This window comes from Protopterus annectens, chromosome 2.part0, assembly GCF_019279795.1.
Source record: "Protopterus annectens isolate FY-2018-M chromosome 2.part0, PAN1.0, whole genome shotgun sequence".
Lineage (NCBI taxonomy): Eukaryota > Metazoa > Chordata > Ceratodontiformes > Protopteridae > Protopterus > Protopterus annectens.
Genome location: NC_056728.1, coordinates 1,576,980,235 through 1,577,001,462, shown reverse-complemented (window position 1 = coordinate 1,577,001,462; position 21,228 = coordinate 1,576,980,235). Strand labels below are relative to the sequence as shown.

Genomic DNA, 21,228 nt, shown 5'->3' with positions numbered 1-21,228 from the left:
TCAAGACATCTTTAAAGAGGCCAGAAGGCCCAGTACTAGGAAATCTTACTCGGCTAAGTAGAAAAGATTTTCCATTTGGTGTCAAACTTGGCCAAGATCCATATCATCCCAGATTACCTGGCTAATCTGGTTGACAAGGTTCTGTCCTATTTCTCCATTAAAATTCATGCCTTTGCCATTTCTGCCTATATCCCTGTTCTTCCTCCTGTCTTTTCACACCCTCTTCTTACACAATTTCTTAGGGGAATGATTCACATCAGGCCTCCCAGGAGACAGCCTACCCCTCCACTGGACCTCAATTTTGTTCTGGAAAAACTGACCCTGCCTCCTTTCAAACCAGCGGCTTCTGCTAACTTAAAGTTTCTAACTTCATAAACTGCCCTTTTGCTGGCTTTCACTTCTGCTAGAAGAATCGCTGAGCTGCAGGCTCTCTTGGTGGTGGAGCCCTTCCTCATCTTCCATCCAGACAGTCTGCCTCAGGACTAACCCTTCCTTTATGCCCAAGGTGGTGACAGACGCATCCTTGAATCAAGCCATACACCTGACTACCTTCTTTCCCAATCCTCAAAACCAGAGGAAAAGAATCCTTCATTCCTTGGATGTTCATAGGCAGCTTCATTACTATCTTGACAGAACTAAAACTTTGAGAAAATCAGGCTAACTCTTTGTGGTCTTTTTCTGAAAAAAGAATAGTTTCCAAACCAGCCATCTCCAAATGGAGCTCTCACTTTATCTCATTTTGTTACAGCCATCATGGTAAGAAGCCACCTGAGGCTGTCAGGACTCTCTTCCAGAGCTACTGCTACCTCTACTGCCTTTCTAAAAGGAGTCCCTACCAAGGGGATTCTGGAAGCTGCTACCTGGTCAACTGTGCATACTTTCATCAAACACTACTACTTATCAGCCTTTCCAGGTCTAGAGCAGGATTTGGCACTGCCATTCTGCAGGACATCCTGTCCTCTCCCTACTCTACCTTCCACCCTCCATTTCAGCTTTAGGAATCATTCCACAAGTCAGGACTTCAGCAGTGAAACATGAAGAACATAGCACAGTTGTGTACACTTACCATAAATGTAGATGTTGGGGCGTTTTCACTCTTGCAGTCTTCTTTCCCTCCCTTTTTCCCCCTTAGCCTACAGCATAGTCTGTTACAAACTTCTTCTCAAGCCAAGGAGACCCCCCCCCCCCCATTGTTGCACCTTCCCTTATAGGTTCATAGGCTGGTACTAGGCTATCGGCCCTAGGGCCTATACAAGCCTAGCCATAACGATTCCCTGGCTATTTCTTCCCATACTATTTACTTCCCTGGACCCCTGTCTAACAGGGTGACTGATGTGATCCCCGGGGTGAATTTCCTTTCTCCCATCCAATCATCAAGGTTCCTTTTGAAGAGGGCCAAAGAGGTGCTCTGCTTGACATGTATGGGCAGTCTATTCCAGAGTCTGGGGAGTCTCTGGGTCAGGAACCTATCCCTCCAGCATGTTTTGTTTATTGTGATGACAAGATTTAGATCCCTGGAGTGTGTGGCTCTAAGGGATTGGGATTTCTTTGTGTAGTATGTCCAGCAGCTCTGGGTTTGATATGGCCTTGTATGGCCTCCAAGTAGACGATATGCGACAGATTATTGCTGGAGTTTTTTAAGGCGGTCAGCATAGGGCATCTGCTTTAGGCCTGTGATTCTATTAGTGAGGTATTTCTGTGGCCTTTCCATTTGTTGCAGATGTCTTGAGAGGTACATACCAAATGGGGCATTGTATTCTATAATGGGTCTAATGAGGGATGAGTACAGTGGGACAATGACCTCCTTTTTTCTGGATGAAAAGCCCTTAGTGATGAGATGTGTCACATAGAAGGATTTCCTGACTGTTGTGGTGATGTGGTTATTGAAGGTGAGACCACTTGATTAAGTTCTCTGTCTTAGATCCTTTACTTTAGGACCTATCTTGGGGAGCTTCTACCTTCAGGGGGCAAGAAAAAAACTGTGAAATCATGAGATCGGCTGGCTCCCTATATACTTGAGCATACTGTGTCGATCAGGACGTCCACCAGGTCTTGAAGGAGGAAGATTTATTTCTCTGGAAATTGGGCTGACCGAGTGCTTTCACAGCAGGAAATCCCACAACTCAGGACTGCAACAGTGAGTACACTCAAACATCTACATTTATGGTAAGTGTACATAACTGTACTTTTTGAGTGGTTTTGGCATTTAGCTAATATAAATAAAGCTTTGTAAAACAACCAAATGGGCTTTGAAAGCTGTTCTAGAAAGAAGTTTATTCATCCTTTTAGCTTTCAGAGGACTTCTAGTGACAGGACACTAAGGAGTAGTCATGGTGTGGTCTTTGGACTCTGCATACAAATGACTACACTTTCTTAAAATTTTTCCTGATGTCAACAAAAATGCTGTTTAAAAGAGTGAGCATACAGTTTAGTAAGAAGTCTACTTAACCCAGAAAAGCTAGGCAGTAAAACATTTGAAGAGCTCAATAGTTTGTTGAACTTTTCATTCATTCAGTTTGGGGTAGAACATTGATCCAGATGTACCTATTTCATTGTCAGCCCAGACAAACATAAATGATAATAGACAAGCAGGTTCATGACAAGTAGTATGAATACAAATAAAATGTTTGAAGATAGCAATGAATCAATAACCTTAATATTACAGTGCACAGTATAAGCCTTCCCATGCACCATGTATTTTCTCTCATCTTGCTTGGCATGAGCAGTCTCCATCAAATAGGTGAGTGGGGTCTCCTCTTTCCAGGTGGGAATGCCATTAGGGATTCCATGCATTTACACAGGCAGAAGGTGTGAAAGTCAGATGCTTAGACATCAACAAACATTCCTAACAAATCACACACACACACACATATGAACACTATAAGCTGCTTAATGAACACAGTGTGGCACAACTACCCACACATTCCCAGCCAATATATGCAGTATGTTGTACGTCCTTCCTCCAGCAGGTGTCTGCATTGCAGAGAACTATACCACCTCCCTCCCCAAGATGCGTGGGCCACACTTTCCTTGTCAGTATACTTCAGCACCCAACTCTGTCTTTATCTGTTTACATTCGGGCTTTTGTCCCTCTGCAGCACAGGGCTAGCTTATTATCACCTTGTTTGCATCAAACATCATTTTATTAATTGTATTTGCCTGGTAAGTGAGAAGAGCTCCTAACTGGATAACTGGTTCAACAAAGGTTCATTCTCCAGTCAGGGTGCCGATCTACAGGTCACCCATTCTCTAAGCAAAATAATACCCTTGACCACAAAGTTTTTAAACAGGAAAGCATTGTGCATGTCAAACGTTGCTCATGTCTACCTGGAAGCATCTTCACTAGTTTAGAGGAATAGTAAAAAGTTTATGTAGCTTCTTCTTCTTATATAGATGCCAATATCTTGAAAAAAAATTGGAAGGAGCGGGAATATTTTGAATCTGTTGGTTACATTAAGTGATATTTTTATTCTTTTTTTTGCTATCTGATTTAGTTTGATTAGGTCAGTGGCCTCTTCCGGGGAGCCGAAGTGGTATTCATACTGACCTGTGGAAATCTGGTCAGGGCACTAAGGAAATTTTTCTACACTTTTCAATAAGTGCTGTGCATATTTCTTCATCCACCTGAGCTGCTACCATCTCAGGCAGGCAGGATCTTGATTTCACATCTCATCTCATCTGAAGGGTGTCGAAGAGCAGGAATGTAGCATCTTCAATTTGTATGCCTGATGAGTAGAGTCATCTTTTACTAATTTAAAGTGATAAAATACCTTTTTTTATATAAAAAAATCTGAATTGATACTTCATCACTGTATAGGCAGCCTGTCTTACAAGCACATATTGCGTCTTGGTGTAAAATAAATGTGGTCTGAGCATATGAAGAATGCCAGTAATCCAAATGTTTGTGCTTGTGGATTAGGGCATGTGGCTTTCATGTATCCTGCAAAAGCTGCCTTGTTTTACTGCTTAACTGTCTTTTTTGCTTCTGCCAATTATTAATTAGTTCAATAAATAACATGTAATTTAGATGTCGTATTAAGTTACAAATACTAATTTTAATTTTACTAATACATTTTATCTTTGCAGGTTTTCGAAAAATAAGCCTAGATGATCTTCGAAAGGCATATATTGTTAAGGATGTACAACAGTATATTCTTCATCGGCTAGATCAAGAGGAAGCTCTGAGGCAACATCTTACGAAAGAGACTGCAGAAATGCTGAACCAGCTCCACATCAAAAGCAGTGGCTGCTTCCTCTACCTTGAACGTGTCCTTGATGGTGTAGTGGAGAACTTTATTATGCTTAGAGAAATTCGGGATATTCCTGGAACATTAAATGGCCTTTATCTTTGGCTTTGCCAGAGACTTTTTGTGAGAAAACAGTTTGCCAAAATCCAGCCTATTTTAAATGTAATTCTAGCAGCTTGTCGACCTTTGACCAGCACAGAATTATACCGTGCAGTTTGGACAAAAAATATGTCATTGACAATGGAAGAATTTCAAAGAAAATTAGATATTCTTTCAAAGGTTCTTGTTGATGGCTTGGGAAATACCAAAATTTTGTTTCACTATAGCTTTGCAGAGTGGTTGCTGGATGTAAAACATTGTACACAGAAATACTTGTGTAATGCAGCAGAGGGGCATCGGATGCAAGCAATGAGTTATACATGTCGAGCAAAGGAACTTTCACCACTGGAGGTTCAAGAATTTGCCTTTCATTTGATTCATTCTAACTTACAGTTAGAACCCTCTAACCTGGCTTTGTGGATGGTATGGAATTCCACACCTGTCAAAGACTCTCTGCTAACAATTATTCCCAAAGAACAGGAAGTACTTCAATTACTTGTTAAAGCAGGTGCTCATGTCAACAGTGATGATGACCGAACATCTTGTATTGTACGGCAGGCCTTAGAAAGGGAAGACTCCATTCGGACATTATTAGATAATGGAGCTTCTGTGAACCAGTGTGATTCCAATGGGAGGACCCTTTTGGGCAGTGCAGCTTACAGTGGCAATTTGGAGGTAGTCAATTTGCTTATTACCAGAGGAGCAAATTTAGAACTTCAAGATTCTCATGGGCAGACAGCACTTACCCTAGCAGCAAGGCAAGGACACACCAAAGTAGTCAATTGCCTTATTGGTCGCGGAGCTAATATAAATCACACAGATCAGGATGGTTGGACAGCGCTGAGGTCTGCTGCTTGGGGAGGGCATACTGAGGTGGTATCTGCTCTTTTGTATGCAGGTGCTAAAGTGGACTGTGCAGATGCTGATAGTAGGACAGCTTTGAGAGCAGCAGCTTGGGGAGGTCATGAAGAAATTGTGTTGAATCTGCTTCAGCATGGAGCCGAGGTCAATAAAGCAGACAATGAAGGAAGAACTGCACTAATTGCAGCAGCGTACATGGGGCACCGAGAAATTGTGGAGCACCTGCTAGATCACGGTGCAGAAGTTAATCATGAGGATGTAGATGGAAGGACTGCACTTTCTGTGGCTGCTCTTTGTGTGCCTGCTAGTAAAGGGCATGCATCTGTTGTCAGTCTCCTGATTGACCGGGGAGCAGAAGTTGATCACTGTGACAAAGATGGTATGACTCCTTTGTTGGTTGCAGCCTATGAAGGACACGTAGATGTTGTTGATCTACTCCTAGAAGGAGGAGCAGATGTGGATCACACAGATAATAATGGCCGCACTCCCCTTCTTGCTGCTGCATCAATGGGGCATGCATCTGTGGTCAACACTCTTTTATTTTGGGGGGCAGCTGTAGATAGCATTGATAGTGAAGGAAGGACAGTTCTTAGCATAGCATCAGCTCAAGGAAATGTCGAAGTAGTGAGAACTCTGCTGGACAGAGGACTGGATGAAAATCATAGAGATGATGCTGGATGGACTCCTTTGCACATGGCAGCCTTTGAGGGGCACCGACTTGTGTGCGATGCACTTATCGAACAAGGAGCAAAAACAAATGAAGTGGACAATGATGGAAGAATAGCTTTGATACTTGCAGCACAAGAAGGACATTATGACTGTGTACAGATATTGTTGGAAAATAAGTCAAACGTTGATCAGAGAGGGTATGATGGCAGAAATGCCCTGCGTGTTGCAGCCTTAGAAGGCCACAGAGACATTGTTGAGTTGCTTTTCAGCCATGGGGCAGATGTCAACTTTAAAGATGCAGATGGTCGCCCAACACTATATATTTTAGCATTAGAAAACCAACTTACAATGGCAGAATATTTTTTAGAAAGTGGGGCAGATGTGGAAGCAACTGATACTGAAGGACGGACAGCATTGCATGTTTCCTGCTGGCAGGGACATATTGAAATGGTTCAATTATTATTAAATTTTCTTGCTGATGTTAATGCTTGTGATAATGAGAAGCGCTCTGCTTTGCAGTCTGCAGCTTGGCAGGGTCATGCTAAAGTGGTGCAGTTTCTAATTGAACAGGGAGCCGTAGTTGATCATACATGTAATCAAGGTGCAACTGCCTTGTGTATTGCTGCCCAGGAAGGACATGTTGAGGTTGTACAGTTATTACTTGAACATGGTGCTGACCCAAATCACGCTGACCAGTTTGGTCGGACTGCTATGCGAGTTGCTTCAAAAAATGGCCATTCACAAATCTTAAAGTTACTGGAAAAATGTGGAGCTTCCAGTCTGAATGGATGCACACCTTCACCAGTGCATACAATGGAACAAAAAGACCAACAGTCCAACACTGCCAAAATGCAGTCTTTAACAATGAAATCAAACAGTTCTGGTAGTACTGGAGGAGGTGACCTGCAGAGTGGAATGCGTGGTTTCTGTAATGGGCCAACCCATGCCTTCAGTTCCCCATCTGAATCTCCTGATTCTACTGTTGATCGGCAGAAGTCATCTCTGTCAAATAATTCACTTAAAAGTTCTAAAAACTCCTCTCTCCGTACCACATCATCCACAGCAACTGCCCAGACTGTGCCTATTGATAGTTTCCATGGCATGTCCTTTACAGAGCAAATACAGCAGCATTCCCTGCCACGGAGTAGGAGTAGGCAATCTATAACATCTCCTTCTTCTACCACACACTCCTTAGGAAAGAATGCTGGCTCTCCAACTAATGAATTCGAATGGAGTCCGGTCAAACCAAGCCTTAAATCAACCAAAGGAACTAAAGGAGGAAAGTCTGCATCAGATAACTCGAGCAAAGTTGGGTCTAGTGGAAAAAAGTCCAAACAGAACAGCTCCTCTCAACCCAAAGTTCTTGAGTATGAAATGACACAGTTTGATAAGCGAATAAACATTAGTGTGCCTGTCAAGCAAATGTCTGTTGAGCCACAGAGCAAAATTTTAGTTCCATCATCTCAGCGTGATGGTGGTCAATCCCATCAACAGTTCTTAATTCAGCAACAAAGCAGTGAACACAAAAAGAGAAATGGAATAATGACCAATCCAAATTACCACCTGCAAAGTAATCAGGTTTTCCTTGGGCGAGTTTCTGTCCCACGTACAGTACAAGACAGAGGTCATCAAGAGGTTTTGGAAGGCTACCCTCTCGGAGAGACAGAACTCAGTCTTAAGCAAGCCTTGAAACTTCAAATTGATGCAAATGATGCAAGCTTCAACTACAAAAAAGAAACACCATTATGAAAAAGTAAGGAAAGACCCTTGTTTAATAACAGATTTTAAAGTTAACAATGTTTCATCTGTTTTCTGAAAGTTTGGTTGCCTGAGTTTTCATTAGGTTGTGTACTATAACTACTGCTAAGTTCTGTCTGAGTTTTTTGTTACTGTTTGTGGATTCCTCATAATAAATTGGAGTGACAAAAAAAAAATGAAACAGCCCTATAATTGCAAACTAGTTATTCTAGAGTTTTAAGGGCATAAACTTGTAAGGGAATGAAAATCAGCTGCAAAATTAAAGTTGCACCAGGTGTCAGTGTTCTATAGCAGTAACATTATCATGTTTTGGTGTCATTTCCTTGAGTTATACATTTGCCACAAATTTCAACATTATGCTTTTTAGTTGCTAGTAATGCAGGAGATGGAAAACAATTTTGCACTTTTCAAGCACACTGTCAGAAGCTTCTGTACCACGTCAGTGTGGCCAAATCAATGTTAACTGAATGTTTATACTTCAAGCAATACTTAGCTTTTGTTGTTGGTTGTATATCTTATTTTAGAAAACATTAAAGTACAATTTGTTTTGGGTTACAAATGCAATTAAATACATAATTGGCTACTCTAAAAAGCAGATGCATTTAAATTTTCTTTTAGAATGGTGTTTATGCTGCTAAAATTAGCATGCAGCACATTAGTGAAGTCGGCTATTTTAACCTTTAAAAACAGTTTTACTGATACATTTAAGAAGCACAGATCTGCTTCATACTTGAGGTTTAGTATTCTGATTATGTTGAAGGATACAGCTATAAATCCTGGAACGTTTGAGGAATTAGCCAGAATGTCTGTGGCGTTGGTAAGTTAGTCATCTTAGTCACCTTTTAAAAACGTTTCACTTTGGATGCACTGCATTCTGTTCTCATGCCAAAGAACCTGCTGTTAGGTTGAACTGATGGTCATCCTAATTTCCCATAGTTGTGAGTGCCGTTATGGACTGGTGTCCCCATTTAGTTTAGTACCTTATAGACATTAGCTTCAGCACCCTTGAGCTGTGAGCAGGGTAATGAAAGTACTGGGAAATGCATGCATGAAATAATCATGTCACATCTTAAGCAAATTATGTGGAGAACTCACCACAGATCTTCTTTTCTTTCTTCTACACCACAAACGTATTTTTTCCTTCAAGTAAGCAGGTAAGTGAACTGCTCTCAATTGACCATCTTCATCCTTGCTGCAGGCAGTTGAAAATGCTGGAATTCATTATTTATTTATTTATTTATTTTTTGCTTTGGAATGCATTTTTGGAAACACAGCAACATCAAAATAATGAAACATTCTGTTAATGCAAACCTTTTTGATAGTTATTTTAATCACACCAATTAATGTAATTTTCACAGTGACAATCCAGCAACAGACATCTGTGTTGTACTCAGTTACTTGAAGTTTGAGAATATTGTGTAAGCGCAGTATACAAGTGTAATGTGACTTTTTCACAGTATGGATTTCTGTCAGAGAAATTTAGGTCACACAAGGAGAAAAGTCACAGATCATTTCTGCTCAAAGTATTTATCGAGTATGCAGCTAAACCAGCCCTTGACACTTGTGTGTGCTCAATTGCTTACTGTATGCTTTTATCATTACTGTAATAATTCCCTTTACTTGTGGTCAGTCATGGGATTCCCTGAGAGAGAATCACTACAAACAATTCAAGACAGATAAAAATGTTCTTATCTCTTTTACACATTCCACATTTTGGGCAGGTCCTGCAGGTGTTCAGAGATTGGTGACAGCAGTAGCCAATTCGTAAAATTGAGTAAAATGGTATTATCTTAAGAATTCTACTCATAAAAAATTCTAATCATAAAAACACAATAAAAATAGTGGTACCTTAAGAATTCTGGTTATAAAAACAATAAAAATGGTGGTACCTTAAGAATTCTGGTTATAAAAATAGAATAAAAATGGTGGTACCTTAAGAATTATGATCATAAAAATGGTGGTACCTTAAGAATTCTGGTCATAAAAACAGACTAAAAATGTGGTACCTTACCAATTCTAGGTTCAGGACACTGTATTTCAAACCACAGCCATCCACTGCACTGCCTTAGTCTGTTGTGAGGATTTCAGGAATGCTGCTATTTAAGAGTCTGATGCTGTGTTAAAAGACCATACTTTTAACACTGTCTGCTAGGTCTTGAGAATGTTCAGTTCCTATTCAGATTTAATGAGTTGTACAGATTTTAGAAATTGTTTGCAGTGCATTGCAAAGCAATCTGTTTAGTGCCAGTGAGTCCTGGATGGAACTATGTTCAGTCACTGTGTGCACTTTTAAATCAAATATTTTATAACATTAAGCCTTATTCTATGTTGTATTAATAATAGTGTATCACGTTTCTGTCACTCCCTTCTTATAGTTCTTCAAAGCCTCACTCACCTTTTTTTTTTTTTTCATTGGACAGGAAGCCTTTTTTTGTCAGTTTTCTCATTTCCTTTGATACTGGCCAAGACCATTCTTCTGTTAATAATACGGGATACATTGATCTTGCTGGAAAAAGATTTCCAACATTTCATTAACGAACAGTGAAATGATGCTTCCGTATGTATCCCACATTTTCTTGTGTCACAACCTTGGAGCTAAGTTGTTAGAGGTTTTGTAGATGTGATGTCTTTGCCCCCAACAAAAGCATTTTTTTTTTCATTTTCAGTGTTTGTAAAGTGACCTGTTGGATGTTGCGTTTTCTGCCAGGCTGCATAGAGCTCTCTGGTATTGCACTATACCCATATAGTTATTACTAGTAATTCTGAAGGTCTGGGCACTTATGTATTTATTTGTTTTTGACTAAGTGGACTTATCCTAGAGGGCCCATTTCATCCACAGCCCAGGGTCACTAGCAGTAAATATGTTTAGTTGTTTCTGTAGCAGAAACATTAATTAATTACAGAAAATGGTGCACAGTAACATATATAAATGTGAGTACATAATTAGTTAATACAAGCAAAATGTGTGGAACAGTTGATTAATGCATAAAAATGAACAGTCTGTCTCAATTGTACTTCATTGTGCATTAAAGCACATCATTTGAAACTTGTTATACAAGCAGTGGGTTGGATATTTTCATGCCAGTTACATGTGCTACGATCCAGTGTTGCTCCGCTCATCTGGCATGGAAAGAGAACCCACAGTCACACAACCAAAGGCGTGTGTGCTGTCTGCCAAGTCACTGAAAACTTGTTGTAGAAGTATTGGATTAGTTTTCATGCCAGCTACATGTGCTACGATCCAGTGTTGCTCCGCTCATCTGGCATGGAAAGAGAACCCACAGCCACACAACTAAAGGCGTGTATGCTGTCTGCCAAGTCACTGAAAACTTGTTGTAGAAGGATTGGATTAGTTTTTATGCCAGTTACATGTGCTAGGCTCTGATGCTGCTATTGTTTGTATTATATGTACTGTATACAGGTGCCAAAATCTGACTAGATAATAGGACTATGACTAGTAACAACAGTGTGGGATGGAATATGGATATTAGCTTTGGGCATGATGTTCATGGAATGGAACTCTGGTGGAAACACAAACAAGCCTTTCCAGCACAGTCTGGTGGTTGTGAAGTTTAAATTCTATCATTTTGAGGTTTGAGTAGATGTGGAGTGAAGAAGTTCCATAACCTGGGCCCTAGAGTGAAGTTGAGGGTTTGTTCAAAGGTGATTAGTGAACTGCTAGACAGTATGGTGGTGGTGGTGGTGGGGGGGGGGGCATTGCTGTTGTGGGAATAATAGGTAGGTTGTTAATAATGTGATTCCTTCCTGAGAGCTGTGGACATGAATTATTCATTATGGCTCCTTTTACCTGAATGAGAAGTAGGTCAAACTGTTTAGTAAGGGGGCCCGTTTGGCAGCTGATAGACAAATTGGTGCTCATATAGAGAGGAAGAAAGGTGAATTAATATATATGGTCAGATATTATCTGTAGTTCAGGTTTAATATATATGGTCAGATATTATCTGTAGTTCAGGTAAGTTTTCCTTTGAAGAGTAGGTTAATAAGGCAGACTGTGTTTTACCTTTTGGAGCAAGACACCTTTTACATTATTAATTCTAGCTTCGGGTATGAGGTGAAAGATATTGATTGTTTTGTTATTTTTATGTTTGAGTAGATCAATGTGCAGAGTTGTTGATGAGCATGAATCAAGTATAATAGTGATTTGAATTGGGTAACTGGTTCTGTGGTTAACTTGTTGATTTTGTGAGATTCGGTAAGGCACAGTAGCCTTTTTAGGCAATGTGGATTTCCAAATGTATTTGGGTTTGCTGAGTTTTAAGATGTTTTTGAAGTAGGGTTTTAATAGAGTTTGCTTAGCATATTTTGATGGCCTTTTAGGATGGCACATTGTCAGGGGGCTCATTTGAAACGTAAGCTGACATCTGCATCCATTGTGATATGTGATGTTCTGAGTAAGTGTGGAAGTTTATTTATGAAGGGTGTAAACAACAGGAAGTAAAGATAAAGCCCTGGGTTGCTTCTGTGTATAGATTATATATGGTAGAATAGATGTTACTAGCTTTTTACCTGAAAGAATCTGTTTGATAATTGGCTTTGGTAGTAGCTGTAGAGGCTCTAAAACTACAGTGCAGTAATATTTGGAGAAATAGGATGTGTTTAATTGTATTTGATGCTTTAAACAATTATCGGAAATTGCACTGGTGAGAATTCTTTGATTAGAAGTGGTGACAATGTTGCCTGTGGAAGTTATATCTGCAGTAAGTGTACTCTGACCTTTTGTGCAGCAGTTTCAATTGTGGGGGGAGAGTATTGTATCTGTAGATGCAGTCACTGGTTTGCATATAGACTGCTTTTTCAAGTAGCTTTCCCAGGTGTGGAAAAATTGGTATGGGTTAGTACTGGGATGTCACAGAGAGATAGATGGTGAAATTAGAATTACGTTGCCTTTTTTCTAGGAGTTAAGGAAGGATTGCTTAGTTAATAAGATGGTAGAGAGATGATGATGTACTAAATGTGGTCTCTACATGTTGTAATGCAGTATGATAAAGGTTATTGCTTCCTAGGCAGTCATACTCAGGATGTGAATGTGAGTTCAGAATGTTTTGCATTTGTTTTAGAGTAGTCTCATTTAGATAAAATGTAGGGATGTATGGCTCAAACAGTTATATGGAAGACTAGTTAATGGTCATAGGGTAGGTTTGAGTTGATATGTTGGAGAATTCTGCAGCTAATACTTGAATACAGATTCGCTGTTGTGTAATACATTTTGTTCCAATTCAGGGTTTTAACTTCATTCCAGATGTTATTTTTAGAATTTGATAAGACTTTAGTTTGCTTGTTACAGATGCACCTAGCTTTAGTTAATATGATTGCTTTCTCAGCCTCATTATGTAGTAAAATACTTTAGGTGTAGGATCGTTGGTCTGTTTCCATTTTGCCAAAGTTTAATACTCTAGCTAATAGTGCTTCATTAGTTCCTTACTCACCCTTTCCATGTAGTTATGTTGTGATGGGAAATTATTTTATTTGTACTGCATTCCTAGAGAAACTGTAATTTCTCAGCCTATGACATCAAATTGAGTCTTTTCCATGTTCTTTGGTACAATAATTAAAATAATTCAAGGATATCTTCCTTTTTTGTACATTAGCACTGCCATGCTGTTTATCCTCCTGTAAAATATCTCAACTGATCAGAACTGTAGTTAGGCTGTATTATGCAGTGCCCCCATCTGAATTTGAGGAGATAATAATAATAATAATAGTAATAATAATAATCATTATTAAGTCAAGTCCTGACAGATTTGAGGAGCAAAAGCCCTCTAACACCTGAAGACCCCCCCCCAAAAAAAAGCTCCTCTCTAGACCTTAAGTAAGGAAAAGAGCCGTTATGTGTTTCCATTATGTACAAACTGGCTTTGTGCTCCATCAACATCTGTGCTAAGCTGCAGCAAGTGATGGATTTTGCAGAAAAATACTTGGTATTCTAGAGTCTGTTTTTTGCAGACATTTGTTTCACAAAGACAGATTCTGCTTCGGGTTAGGGATGGTTTTCTGGATGCTATAACAGAATCAGGCAGTTTTATAGGATTGGATGTTGCATAATGGTGTCCATGCAGTTAGATTAGAAACTTGAATCGGTAAAGGATTTGTTATTGAGCAGTCATAAAACATATGTCCTGTCATGAAAAATGTACTTATGCAACCTAAACAATGCACCACTTTCCCGAGTCACATTTAAACACCATGTGTTGGGGTACAGTGCCCATTGTGAACTAACAGAAGTCAGTGCTTGGCATAGTGCTGCACTGATTTTTTTTTAGTACAGCTAGGCAAGTAAGGTGTCTCTGTGCATTCACCTAAGTATGAACAGTTCTCCTTAATATAGCTTTGTACATATATTGTACCTCTCAGCTGTACAGATTTTCGCAGAATGTCGAGATTTTTGTCTCATATTTTTGGTCTTTTCCTCATAAAATTTGTGGTTTTCTGGCAAATCACTGAGGATTGAAGTTACTAAATAATGAAGTTACAGACTTCATATCATTCAGAAAATGCATGCTAATACAAAACCTGTCATTCTAGCAACTTTCTAAGTTTATAAGAACAATATTTAAAACTTGTCCCTATTTGTGGGCCTTTGTCGCCCCATAATTTTAGGCTTTGTCCAGATTTTTTTGTGTTAAGAGGTTGAGAGTTATGAAGGTGTTCCATTTGTCAACAATGAAAAGTGCACAAAATGGCATAACAACTAATAAGTGTGTTTCATAGGATCAGTGGAACAAGGGAGGAGAAGAGCTTTTTTATGAAGTTTGACATACAGGGAAGGGGAGACATGGTTTGTTTTTTTCAGCAGCATGTTGCCCATGGAAATTAAATAAGCACATAGGTCCCAGGGGAAGTAGGTGGGAAGGATAACAATTTCCATAACTGCTAAGATCATAATGGGTTATGAATAGAAAGATCTAAGAGCAACGAGTTATTAATAGGTAGTTTGTGGGACACAAATACCACAAGACCGAAATGGGATGAGGTGAATAGAATGTGGTCAGGTTAAATAAGTGGATGTAAACTAGATTAATGACTCTGTTTAAACAAGATGCTTCCACCTAATTTGGTGTGTCCCTAATCTGATTCTCATAATTAAAGACAGATGATTAGGAAGTTTTAGAATTGTGAACAAGGGTACCTTTTCGATTAAAATGTTAAGTATAGATTGAAACCTGCTCAAGGTGTAACTGCATAGTAGTATCAAGGTTTGTAACGTGTGTCAAGATAATAGATTGCACAGGTTATAAAGATCACATGTTTTTTTTAAATTCTGCAATAGATATTTATTATTTATTTTTTATTTAACATTTGGTTACCGTGAAAGCCTGACTTGGAACAAAGACAATTTTTAGCAGAAAATTGGAGAGAAACACTCCAGATGTATGTCTTTGTACCATGGGAGGAAACCGGAGCACCTGGAGGAAACCCGCACGAACGCAGGGAAGACGTGCAGACTCAGCACAGAAGGCACTCCAGCCAGGAATCGAAGCGGAGAGCCTCTTGCTGTGAGATGACAATGCTACCACTGCACCACTGCGCTGTCCATAGGGAATATGGGAGATATGGATCCTATCATGATTTTTTGCATGCATGTTTCTTAAATGTCTGAAAAATCATTAATGGAGAGTTAAAAAAAAAAGTGGAAAGAAGAAACTACCTTTGCATTATATCTCTGTTAGTATGTATATCTGCTACAAGAGCCTGATAACTTCTGTACGCCTTGTTCATTTTATGTCATTTCTTTCCTCTCACTCATATATTTGTATATATATATATATATATATATATATGTGTGTGTATTTATATATGTTTATATATATATATATATATATATATATATATATATATATATATATATATATATATATAGATATAGATATACATATACACACACACACACACACACACACACACACACACACACACACACACACACATATGCCCCTTCCTTGCATTCCCAAGTATTTGCAAGACCACACCCTCAGTCTGTAAATATACATCATCCAAGGTCACACAGACTTGGAGAATGTATAGTTACAGAAATAGTCTGTGGATTTGAGCATCTGGACCCTAGAGTACACAGCCAAGCATTCACTACCTTTTCTATGTGAACATTGTTGCATAAATGTTCTTATTTCTGTCCCTCCCACTGTGCAATGCAAAGGAAACAGAACAGGCATTGTTGATGGTAGCTGTTGTCTCCCCATTCTCCCAGCCAATGGAATGTAATCATCAGGGCTGTGAGGAGTGCAGACGCACAGCAAACTGGTTTATGGGACAAGTCACTAAGTCTTCACGCACTTTTTCTAGCAGCTCAGAGGTGACCTCTGTGTCCAGCTAAACGTGTGTGTGCGTGCCAGTTCCATATGGAAATGCCCTTTGCTGCTGCATCTTCTTTAGCATCCAGATTGTAGAGCATCTTGTATCCATGTGGGTTTGTAACTTGTTTACTTACTCAATGGTATGGAAGTTGTGGAATTTAGATAGTGGCCCGTAGGATATGTATACTTGCATTGTCTTAATTTTCTTATATTTTTACAAGTGACTTTTAAAAAAACCCATTTTTCTAAAGCAATACAGCTATCATTCACAATATTTGTAGCAACTAAATTCATAATAATGTCAGTAAAATGGATATTCTTGTGTATATTAGGTGTGGACATCACAATTCACAATTGGGGTCGTTAGGTTAATCAGGCCTGGCAGGAATTCAGAATTTACTGTCTGTTATGTGAAACATTACTGTGTCCCGTTGAGATGTAGCAGTACTTGTTATGGTCACAGGGGCCTTCTTACACAAGTGAATACGACATTGGCTGCTATGTGTTTGGTGAAACCAGTTGTTGGATGACCTGGAACTGACAAGTGTTCATCATATCCTGTTTACTCAAAACACTGACATGATAATTACACCATCATAGTTTTTTGAAGGTGTTACATTTCTGCGGAGGTCTATAAATCAGATTCTCACTTCACATTCAGGGTGGAGAATGATACATTTGTTGCACATTATTTGGGCACAGAAACCAGAGAGACAGCATTTTAATGCACTGGAGATGAAACATGATTTAGGCCTGCTGGCGTCTCCTGAACATTTCTCTTGGTCATCTTTTGGTTTTCTGGTAACAGAGTGACATCTGTGTCTTGCATTACTTAAGCAAAGGTAACTCATCTCTGTCTACTATAACATAAAGCAGGAGTGGAATGTGGCCTAGAGCTGTCAGCTGTCTATTTCCCAGGTGTCTAAAGTTTCTTGGCAGACAAATTAAACAAGGTATAAACTAAGATGGGTAAGTGGAACTGCATAGTATGCATGGCAAATCTTCACAAATAGGTTTATAGCACATATGGCTTGTTTGCTTCCCTACACAGCACAAAGTTTGTGTTTCTGTTCTTTTTCTGTTGCTTTTCTGATATTATATTGAAACATTTAGTGCATTTATTACCAAGGAAGGTTTCAGCACGTGTTTATTTCCCTATGATACAGCATGGAAACTGCATATGAAAGGTGCAGCCCTTAACTTCATTGTACTTTTGCCTTGGCATTTAGCATTTGATCCATCAACAACTGGCACTGGGGAAGTTGCTGTTACAAGATGTGGCACTTCTGGTTCCTTTGTACCCAGGGATACTGCATCTTTATGGCCAGCTACTGAGTTTTAAGAGCATAGCTGCTGTACACTAAACCATGCCACCCAGGGAATTTGGACTGAAAGATGCAGAAAATGCTGCTTTTAAAATCTAATGGCATTTTTAGTGTTTCATGTGAACAGTTTATGGCGATCATAGGGCTTATTGTTTTGTACAGCTGATCTGTAAGCAGTACAGCAGCAACAAATGAAAGACTTTGTAAGGACTTTATCAAGAAGCTAATATAGTTCTTTACCACAGTTTAGAAAAAGATGTATTAAAAGTATTACAGAGAGCCATTATGTGTTGTGTACTTAATGGCTCTTGACTGAGCCTGATTGTTCCCTGAATTTTTCAGTCACAATAACCACTAAAGCAGACAAAATGTTGCAGCTGCTCAAATGACAATCTGTTGTGTATGGAACTGTATATGGTGTATGCAAAAGTGCTGCAAAGGCCTGTAAGAACTGTTATGTATGCATAACATTTCTTTGCTGATCCTGTGATTGTATTTTGTTGCTTCTAGGAAGGACTAGGGCAGATGGTCCCAAGATAAGTGCCCCCCCGGTGCAAAATTTTTTATTGCACACTCTAACTCTGGTCTGGGGGATGGTGCACCAAACCAAATGGTTTTGCTACAGTAATGAGAACTTCCATACCTCTTCCCCCATAGTTTTCCCACCAGATGACGACTCCTTTGGAGAAACTTTGAGTCTGTTTTAAGTCTTTTATGGACTAGTCTGCTTATACCACATCCTTTCCAAACAAGTCTTTGTGAGACAATAGATGGATCCTGCAGTCATACTCCTTGAGGAGTGCATCATTAAGCATATTATTGCTGCAGCCTAGAAGCACTCGTGTACTCTGCAAATGCTTTCTAAAACTCTTAAAGGAGGAAAGTACAGTTGTGTAGAATTTTACTGTAACCTGCCTTCACTGCTGCAGTAGTTATTTATTTATTTATTTACATTTGTTTACTGGGAAATTCTGACTGGACACATGTCCCTTTTCAGCGGAGACCTGGGGAGAAAAGCTCCATGTGCAAAAAAATTGTGTTACAGTATAGATCTAGACAAACAGTAAATAACAGAGCAGAAAATACATACTAAAATACAAATTAAGACAATAGATGCATAAAATAATGTAGATTAAAAACAGGTATTGATTTTGTAACAGTTTGATGGAATAAGAGTAAACAGAAAAATAGTGCAATAACCTTGGAGAGGCAGTATCACTTAGGCCTAACAAGCTTTGTAGCATACAGTGAAGTGAGTTAATATTAATCAGTGCAGGAGTAATTTAGTCAGGAAAGGGGCAGGGGCAGAGCCAGTGTAGATTTAGATGAGACTGGAGTGCAGTCTTGAACTGCCTGCTAGATGATAAGGAGGTTATAGATGAGGGGAGGTTGTTCCAAAGTTTGGATATCGCATAAGAGAATAAGGCTTCACCTGAGGAATTGTTGGGTTTGGTGACAAGAAGATTTTTGCTGTTGGACAGTAGGGATCTAGAGGAGCAGTAAGTTTGGAGAAGGATCTGAAGTGATGGGATTTTGAGGATGGTTTATTAGTTTGTGGGCAAAAGAGAGTTGGTTTAGGTGAAGAAGTTGTGGGAGTACAAGCCAGTCTAGTTCTCTTGATGAGTGGCAGTGATGGCTACGGTAGGATGCACCTGTTGCACATTTTGCTATCTTATTATAGAATGTTTCAAGCTTGTTTGAGTCGGACTGTCTAAGGTTGGTAAAAACCGACAATGCGTACAGTATAGTAGATATTGGTTGGGAGTATGCAATAGAGGTTTTAGTTGCCTTGGTTAGGTAAAGTGAAGTGCGCCAAATTTTTTGTGTACCTTTTTCATGGTAAGAGATATATGGACATCAAATCTGAGTTTGTTGTCAATCTCCACACCAAGAAGTTTGGTGTGATCTGAAGGAGAAATTATGGTATTGTCTTTAGAAAGGCTCTTGAAGTGGTTGAGTGTTTGGTTGGATTTGGAGGGTTGGAAGATAAGGAGTTTGGTCTTGTTAGTATTTAGTAGAAGATGGGCATTGTATAGCCAGCTTTCTACTGATGTAAATGATTCTTGTGTGATGTTTTGAAGTTCAGGTAGAGTGAGGGCACTGCAGAGAAGGGTGAAGTCATCTGCATATTGTATGAGGAAAGCATGCTTTGTCGAGGTATGGAGATTGATGGTGTACATGGAAAATAGTAGAGGGCCAAGTATGGAGCCTTGGGGGACACCGAGAGAAATGGGGAGATGAGGTATTAGGGTGTCTTTCCAGATAACTAATTGTTGTTGGACGGTCAGATAGGTTTGGTGGCAGAGTGGGAGAAGGAGAGATTGTTGAGAATGGAGAGCAGCATTTTGTGTGTTACCATGTCAAAAGCCTTAGATAGATCAAGAAATTTAACTGTGGAGAATAATCCATTGTTTTATGATGGAGGATAGTGTTGGTGAAAGGGATCAAGGCAGAAGTTGTATTGTGATGTGGCCTGAAGCAGTGTTGGGTTTTGGAGAGGAGATTGTTAGCAAGGAGGTGGTGAAGTACTTGAGAGTTAATGGATTTCTCCAGGATCTTGGAGAGTGGAAAGAGGATGGCGATAGTACGGTAATTGGAAAGAGCAGTGGGGGAGCCTCCCTTGTGAAGGGGAATGAGTGTGAGATTTTCCCCAGAGAGGGTACATAACTTTCTGATATGGATCGACTAATTAGTATTCATAACCATATGGGATTCCCCTCCGTGGAAGCTTGAACATCTGGCCAGTCTACTAAAGACTACTTGTTGCTTATTTAAAAGGTACATTGAATGTCACCCAAACACTCTTTCCATAGCATAGGGTGTAAAGGTGACGTTCAGGTCTACCATAAACATAGCTGTTTGCCTCAGCAGGGACACCAGTCCAAGGAACCCAAGCGGTAAGCTGTACATCTAAGAAGGCAAGGGATTAAGGGGATGGAGGGAGGGAGCAAATACTGCAGCAGTGAAGGCAAGGACATTACCATTATGGTAAGATTTTACACAACTGTACTGTATTCATTACCTTATGGGAGAGTGTCAAAGCTCAAGAGGAAACTGGGGAGGGGGAAGGAGCAGAAGGTTTCCCTAAAAAGCCATAAAGAATGGCACTAGCAAAATCAGCCCTAGCTGTAGTGATACCATCTAACTTGTAGTGCTTGGTAAAGGTATGCACAGAAGTCCAGGTAGCTGCTTCAAGAATACAGTTAGTATCTAAGCATAGCAGTCCTTAGGCGTAGGTCAACTAGGTAGCCGCTTAGGGTGCCGCTCTAACAGGGGCACTTTTCCAGTATTTATTTGTTTAATTTTTTTTGTAGTAAATAAATTGTTTCTTTAAAATATGTTGAATGAATGTAGGAAAAAACTGAAGAGTAAGACAAACTGTGAGAAAAAGGGAAAATAAGGTAATCTGGATGGTGCAGGTAGACCAGGGTGGGGGTACTGGGTGGTGTGGGGGGCACTGTGGAGCCCTTTTGCCTAGGGCACCAGCTGACCAAAGGCTGGCCCTGTGTCTAAGCCCTTGACAAAAGCACCAGAAGAAACCACAGCTCTAGTAGAATGAGCGTTAACTGAAGAAGGAAGGCTATTGCCATGAAAAGTGTAACAAAAGGAAATAGGTGTAGAAATCCACGAATAAATAGTTTGCTTGGATAAAGCAAGTCCCAAAGATGTTAGATGAAGAGAAACAAATAGCTTATCATATTTTCTAATAGCCTTAGTTGTATCAAAATAAACCCCGAGTTGCCTGTGCGCACCCAAAGTATGCAGCACCCTCTCACTATTATCTTGTGGAGAGGGGGAAAAAGGTAGGCAGAGTAATAGACTGGTTAAGTGAAAGCTCATTAACCACCTTAGGCATAAAAGAAGGGTTAGTGAGCAAAGACACTCTGTCCTTATGAAAGATCAAAAAAGGATGACAAGCCATAAGGGCCTGCAACTCAG

The 21,228-nt window shown here is 39.7% G+C and overlaps 1 protein-coding gene across 1 annotated transcript in view; it reads left to right on the top strand.

Annotated features, from left to right (window-relative positions):
• Positions 1-21,228, top strand: part of ANKRD50 (ankyrin repeat domain 50) — a 944,454-nt gene that overhangs the window by 876,606 nt on the left and 46,620 nt on the right. The window contains exon 3 of the mRNA XM_044061681.1: positions 4,087-7,629. Coding sequence (XP_043917616.1) covers positions 4,087-7,625 — 3,539 coding nt within the window. The 3' untranslated portion in view covers positions 7,626-7,629. The remainder of the gene's footprint in view (positions 1-4,086; positions 7,630-21,228) is intronic.